Source organism: Bison bison, unplaced genomic scaffold (genome assembly GCF_000754665.1).
Source record: "Bison bison bison isolate TAMUID 2011002044 unplaced genomic scaffold, Bison_UMD1.0 scf7180017864148, whole genome shotgun sequence".
Taxonomy (NCBI): Eukaryota; Metazoa; Chordata; class Mammalia; order Artiodactyla; family Bovidae; genus Bison; species Bison bison.
Genome location: NW_011494720.1, coordinates 2,161,957 through 2,169,482, shown reverse-complemented (window position 1 = coordinate 2,169,482; position 7,526 = coordinate 2,161,957). Strand labels below are relative to the sequence as shown.

The 7,526-nt window shown below is 43.8% G+C and overlaps 1 protein-coding gene across 1 annotated transcript in view; it reads left to right on the top strand.

Annotated features, from left to right (window-relative positions):
• SYNE1 (spectrin repeat containing, nuclear envelope 1) overlaps nucleotides 1-7,526 on the top strand; it is a 501,723-nt gene that overhangs the window by 286,558 nt on the left and 207,639 nt on the right. The window contains exons 77-81 of the mRNA XM_010840908.1: nucleotides 1,077-3,237; nucleotides 4,619-4,956; nucleotides 5,599-5,743; nucleotides 6,411-6,629; nucleotides 7,410-7,526. Of these exons, the coding sequence (XP_010839210.1) occupies nucleotides 1,077-3,237; nucleotides 4,619-4,956; nucleotides 5,599-5,743; nucleotides 6,411-6,629; nucleotides 7,410-7,526 (2,980 nt within the window). The remainder of the gene's footprint in view (nucleotides 1-1,076; nucleotides 3,238-4,618; nucleotides 4,957-5,598; nucleotides 5,744-6,410; nucleotides 6,630-7,409) is intronic.

The following is a 7,526-nucleotide window of genomic DNA, read 5'->3' as shown; positions in this document are numbered from 1 at the left end:
ATATACTCTCCCAACACTCTTCCTCATACTTCAGAACTAATATTGTTTTGTAAGTGAAAAAGATTCTAAGATTCAGTTTTTCTCATATGTGTCTTGTAGTCAACAGAATGAGAATCTTTGCATTTCACACTTACTTTCAAAGCTTCTAATGATATATAAAAAATATCTGAGTTATACCAATGAGCAGCTGTTAGAGTCATTGTTTATAGCTTGCTGCTGCTGCTGCTGCTAAGTCGCCTCAGTCGTGTCTGATCCTGTGCGACCCCATAGATGGCAGCCCACCAGGCTCCCCCGTTCCTGGGATTCTCCAGGCAAGAACACTGGAGTGGGTTGCCATTTCCTTCTCCAATGCATGAAAGTGAAAAGTGAAAGTGAAAAGTGAAAGTGAAAGTGAAGTCGTGTCCGACTCGACTATTCCCGACCCCATGGACTGCAGCCTACCAGGCTCCTCTGTCCATGGGATTCCACATGGCATATTGTCTACCACTGATTGCTGGAACTTCTCTCAGGAAAGCACAGAAATCACAGATCACTTAATTCCTTTCAGTGCCATTGTCACGAATGCAGTAGATCAGTGTTTCTCAGTATTTTGTGTTTCCACAAATCATCAAGGGGTCTTGTTACCATGCAAATGCTGTTCTGTTGATGAGAGCCAGAGGAAGAAGCTATAAGTACATGTCAGATGTGATGAGAGGGCAGCCGTAGCTAAAAGATGAAGAGCAGAGAAGTATCCAGGCAAACTATCTTGGTTCAACTTCTGCTATGGAAATATATGGGTCTTATATTCTATAATGGAGAAGGAAATGGCAACCCACTCCAGTATTCTTGCTTGGAGAATCCCATGAATAGGGGAGCCTTGTGGGCTACAGTCCATGGGGCCACAAAGAGTTGGACACAACTGAGTTACTAACACTATATTTCATAGTAACTACAGAATCTCTGTCAATAAGCCATGAATTGAGTAACTCTAAGCTAAGAACACCCACTTAAAGAAGATGGTAATGTGCAATTTAACATGATACAAACAAGCACAGATATGGACTAAAATTAACTTGACTTTATGTGCTTTAATATAGATCTGATGCAGAGAGTACAGCTGTTCACCTGGAAGCTTTGAAAAAGTTGGCCCTGGCATTGCAGGAGAGAAAGAAGGCCATTGAAGATCTGAAAGAGCGAAAGCAGAAAATGATAGAACATCTGAATTTAGATGACAAAGAATTAGTCAAAGAACAGACGAGTCACCTTGAACAACGCTGGTTTCAGCTAGAGGACCTCGTTAAAAGAAAAATCCAAGTGTCCATCACCAACCTGGAGGAGCTCAGTGTGGTTCGGTCCAGGTTTCAGGAGCTGATGGAGTGGGCAGAAGAGCAACAGCCCAACATCGCCGAGGCCCTTAAGCAGAGCCCCCCACCTGACATGGCTCAGAACCTGCTCATGGATCACCTTGCCATTTGCAGCGAACTGGAGGCCAAACAGATGCTCTTGAAGTCTCTCACGAAGGATGCTGACAGGGTGATGGCTGATCTTGGCCTCAATGAGAGGCAGATAATCCAGAAGGCACTGTCTGATGCACAAAGGCACGTGAGCAGTCTCAGCGACTTAGTGGGCCAAAGACGAAAGTACTTAAACAAGGCTTTGTCCGAGAAAACCCAGTTTCTCATGGCGGTGTTCCAGGCGACCAGCCAGATTCAGCAACACGAGCACAAGATAATGTTCCGTGAACATATCTGCCTGCTACCGGATGACGTGAGCAAACAGGTGAAAACATGTAAGAGTGCACAAGCCAGCCTCAAGACTTACCAAAACGAGGTCACTGGACTTTGGGCCCAGGGTCGCGAGTTAATGAAAGGAGTCACAGAGCAGGAAAAGAGTGAGATACAAGGGAAGCTCCAGGAATTGCAGAGCGTCTATGACACCGTTTTACAAAAGTGCAGCCATCGGCTACAAGAGCTGGAGAAAAATCTGGTTTCTAGGAAGCATTTTAAGGAAGATTTTGATAAAGCCTGTCACTGGCTCAAACAAGCAGATATCATTACTTTTCCTGAGATCAATCTAATGAATGAGACTGCTGAGCTGCACACACAGCTGGCCAAATACCAACACATTCTCGAACAGTCTCCAGAATATGAAAACCTCCTACTTTCCCTTCAGAGAACTGGACAGGCCATCCTGCCCACGCTGAATGAAGTGGACCATTCCTACCTCGACGAAAAGCTCCATGCACTGCCCCTGCAGTTTAATGTGATCGTTGACTTGGCTAAAGACAAGTTCTATAAAGTCCAAGAGGCGATGCTGGCTCGGAAAGAATACGCCTCCTTGATCGAGTTGACAAGCCAGTCTCTGCGTGACCTTGAAGACCAGTTCTCCAGGATGAGCCAAATCCCTGGCCACCTGAGCGTCGAAGAGGCTATGTCTCTTCAGGATGGCTGGCGAGCTCTGGGGGGCGAGGTGGCAGGCCTCACCGAAGCCGTGGATGAACTGAACCAGAAGAAAGAAAGTTTTCGCAGCACCGGGCAGCCATGGCAACCGGACAAGATGCCACAGCTCATCACCCTGTACCACAGGCTGAAGCGACAGACAGAACAGAGGGTGAGCTTCTTAGAAGACACCACCAGTGCTTACCAGGAACACGAGAAGATGTGCCTCCAGCTAGAGAAACAGCTAGAGGCTGTGAGGATGGAGCAGTCCAAGGTGAACGAGGAGACACTGCCCGCAGAGGAGAAGCTCAAAGTGTATCACTCCCTGGCGGGAAGCCTCCAGAACTCCGGAATTCTCCTAAAACGTGTCACCAGGCATCTCGAAGATCTCATTTCACATCTCGACCCCGCAGCTTACGAGAAAGCCAAGCATCAGCTCCAGGCCTGGCAGGAGGAGTTAAAACTGCTCACCTCTGCCATTGGCGCGACAGTGACGGAGTGTGAGAGCCGCATGGTGCAGAGTAGAGACTTGCAGACAGAGCTGAGCCGCTCCCTGGAGTGGCTGCGGAGCGTGGAGGCAGCCCTGAGTGGACCACTGTGCCTGGACCCGAACCTGCGGGACATCCAAGAGGAGATCAGAAAGGTCCAGATCCATCAGGAAGAGGTGCAGTCCAGCCTGAGGATAATGAATGCGCTGAGTAACAAGGAGAAGGAGAAATTCACGAGAGCCAAGGAGCTGATCTCCGCGGACTTACAGCGCACGCTGGCTGAGCTCTCAGAGCTGGATGGGGCCCTGCAGGAAGCTCTCCGCACCAGACAGGTGGGTGCCATGGGGCTTCTGCTCCATTTTTCTCACTTTGCTTCTTTGTAAACAGGTGTGGGGCTTCCCTGGCAGCTCACCTGGTAAAGAATCTGCCTGCAAGGCGGGAGACCTGGGTTTGATCCCTGGGTTGGGAAGATTCCCCTAGAGGAGGGCATGCCAACCCACTTCAGCATTCTTGCCTGGAGAATCCCCATGGACAGAGGAGCCTGGTGGGCTACAGTCCATGGGGCTGCAAAGAGTCAGGCATGAAGCGAGCAACTAACAACAGTAGCAAACAGGTGTGAGTTTTTATGTTCATGGTATTCATTTCAAGTGATTTCCATGTTAATATGACTTTCGTTTTAACACAGGAACACCTTGGTTCTCCCTCTCCTTTTGGAGAGGTAATAAATAATAAAGTGGGTGCTAAATTGCTTCAGTTATGTCCAACTCTGTACGACCCTACGGACCTTAGCCTGCCCAAAAGTTTACTTGCTTTAATACCTTGGCCCATTTTCCCCACATCTGTTCTCAGTCCTTCTGATTCTATGGAATTTCAACCAGCCAAAATATTCCAAGATGTGTATTTTTTTTTAATTCATTCATCTGTGGATGGACACTTAGGTTATTTCTATACCTTGACTATTGTAAATAGCTCTGGTATGAACATGAAAGTGCAGATTTCTCTTTGAGGTAATGATTTTGTTTTCTTTGGATAGATACCCAGGAGTGAGATTGCTGGATCATATTGGTGATTGATTTCTTGAGGAGTTTCCACACTGTTTTCCATAGTGGTTATACCAGCTTACATTCCCACTGGTATTGTTATACTCCTTCCTACCTGAGGAACTGGGTCTTCCCAGGTGGCACAGAGGTGAAGAATCTGCCTGCCATTGCAAGGAGATGCTAGAGATGTGGGTTCACTCCCTGGATCGGGAAGATTCTGGAGGAGGAAATGGCAACCCACTCCAGTATTCTTGTCTGGAAAATTACATGTGCAGAAGAGCCTGGTGGGCTACAGTCCATGGGAGTGCAAAGAGTCAAATGTGACTGAGAACACACATCCTACCTAAGGCATTATTTCACTTTGGTGAATATTCATTCTGCCACATATTGCTAAGCATTATACTTTTTCTTTAGAGAGAGGACATTTCAGAACCATCATAAATTTCTGTTCTATGACCTTTCTTGTTTATTTTAACTGAGATGATAAAATTATAACAAGAAGAGCTGGAGGGAAAGCAGAGAATAATAAAAAACAAATGTCACCAGCTTATCAATTCACTTGCAGACATACCACCATGAGACTGAGATCTGAAAAGAAATGGAAGGTGTAAACTATTTTCGGGAAACACATCGCAAACGAGCGCTTATTGTGTTTGCTCTTGCTGTTTTTCAGACTACCTTGACTCAAATATACAGTCAGTGTCAAAGGTTCTATCAAGTGTTTCAAGCTGCTAACGACTGGCTTGAGGATGCTCATGAAATGTTACAACTGACAGGCAATGGCCTAGATGTGGAGAGTGTGGAGGAGAGTCTCAAAAGCCACATGGAATTTTTTAGTGCAGAGGATCAGTTCCACAGCAATCTGGAAGAGCTTCAAGGCCTGGTAGCCAACCTGGACCCACTCATCAAGCCGACTGGAAAAGAGGACCTAGCACAGAAAATGGCCTCCCTGGAAGAGAAGAGCCAGACGATAATGCAGGATTCACATGCCCAGTTAGAGCTCTTGCAGAGGTACAGAAATTACTTTGTTTTTTATACTCTAGTGAAATGGGTTTTCACATGGAAAATTTGAATCCATAAAGGATGTACATGGGCTTCCCTGGTGGCTCAAATGATAAAGAATCTGCCTGCAATGCAGGAGACCTGGGTTTGATCTCTGGGTCGGGAAGATCTCCTGGAGAAGGGAAGGGCTATGCACTCCAGTATTCTTGCCTGGAGAGTTCCATGGACAGAAAAGCCTGCTGGGCTACAGTCTGTGGGGTCACAAGAGTCAGAATGACTGAGCGACTAACACACTAAGGAGGTACACCGGGGTTTCACTGAAGGCTTAGATGGTAAGGAATCTGCCTGCAATGCAGGAGACTGGGGTTTGATCCCTGGGTTGGGAAGATCCTCCGGAGAAGGGAATGGTAACTCACTCCAGTATTCTTGCCTGGGAAATCCCACAGACAGAGGAGCCTCGTGGGTTACAGTGCATGGGGTCACAAAGAGTCAGACATGACTGAGCAACTAAGAAGGAGCAGGAGCCCAAGGATGTAGATTATCATGTAAATTCATTCTCTTGAGTATCCCTAGACATGTTGACCTCAGAGCTCTTGCATAGAAATGTGTGATTTTAAGTTGTCTCTTGACTTTTGTTGGATTTTTTTCAAGATGTGCAGCTCAATGGCAGGATTATCAGAAAGCAAGGGAAGAGGTTATTGAATTGATGAATGAAGCTGAAAAGAAATTGTCTGAGTTTTCTTTATTGAAGACTTCTTCCAGTCACGAAGCAGAAGAAAAATTGTCAGAACATAAGGTTAGTTTGCTGTTGTTGTTTTTAATACTCTTGTCATTGTAGCTGTAACAGGTCTTTGCACTGTGGTAGTTCAAGAAACAAGTCAATAAATCCTCGTTCCCACGAGGGCTTCTTAAACAAAAAAAGGATGTGTTCAACCACATTTCAGAGCAATTTTAACTTAATTAAGTGCTGTCACTCATTTAGCATTCCACTGGAAAAGCATAGCTAGCTTTAGAAAGGTATATTCAGAGAAATTTGCTTCTGATAAGATGTGACACAGTAGATTTCAGTAAATACTTTCTGATGTAACTTAGATTACTTCAAATGAAATTCAAAAGTTAACAACTCGAGTTTCACTCATATATCACAGCAATATAAAGTTGAATGTGACATACTTAAATATTAAATTCTGTTCACTTATACTTTTGCTAATTTAAAAAAATGGGATAATGTCATTCAGATAGATAGCATGTCAACTTTTTAATAAGTATTCACTGTACTGCTTTAGAAAACTCACGCCTAACTCAATTACAAATTAAATGTAAAAGTAAGAATTAACAGAGGAAAATAAATGTATGTAGGAACATTTTCTTTTGCAGGTGATTTTGGACTTTACCAAAATCTGTTGAGTTTTTGAAAAAAATCATCTCTCCCTTCAACTTCTTTTCTCCTGTTCCCACTCCAGGCTTTAGTGTCAGTAATAAACTCTTTCCATGAGAAAATCGTGGCTTTAGAGGGTGAAGCTTCAGAACTGGAAAGAACCGGAAATGATGCCAGCAAAGCAGCCATAAGCAGGTCAACAACAGCTGTCTGGCAGCGTTGGACGCGGCTCCGCGCTGTGGCCCAGGACCAGGAGAAGTTACTGGAAGATGCAGTGGATGAGTGGACGAGCTTTAACAATAAGGTAATCACCATTACTGATGGGCTCAAAGTAGTGTCTCCTCACTGATGAGAATGTATCTTGAAAGCAATGTTTTGTCCCCTTTTTGAAATTGGCTTTATGAAAGTAAAAAGCCTTTTTAAAAAAAATCTCTATCTCCATGACTTGAAAACCAAATCATGAAATAAAATACATAATGCAGTGTGCAATTCGGTCCCAAGTCCAGGCCCATTTATTTTAATAAGAAAGAAAGAAACCAAGCAATTGCATATTGAGAGGAGAGCAAGCCGATTTTGCCCCATTTGTGGGGTTCCTAGTGAAATTTTCTTTCCTGGCCCTGAAAAAGCGCAAAACACTTTGTCTTTCCATGAAATAAGGAAGAAATTTAACTCATTTCTCAAATCATATTTAATATCTTCTATTTTTTAAACAAGGTTCAGTGTTTTAAGCCACATCTTCCTTTGTGACTCAAAGGCACATATTCATGTTAACATAAATATTGAGAAGAGTCTTTCTCTTATCTGTTTAGTAAAAAATAAAATTAAACCCTTTTCTATGTTATGAAGTCCCTGATTGCCCTAACATTATTTTGAGATTAAATCTTGAAACCCAGAATAATAGAAGTGGTCTTTTCTTCCATGTTAAGAGAATTGTTCATGTTTTAGCTTCCCAAGGTTTAGAGTTGACACCGTTGTCTCTACTGTGCATCAGTGTTTTAGTGTCAAATGTGGCATTTGTTGCAATAGTCCTCTCTTTTTCATTTTATTTACTTTTGAACTTCATAGTGTGTGCATTTGTCATCAGGTTAAAAAAGCCTCTGAAGTGATTGATCAGCTGCAAGATAAATTACCGGGAAGCTCAGCAGAGAAGGCCTCAAAAGCAGAACTCGTAACTCTTCTTGAATACCATGACACATTCATC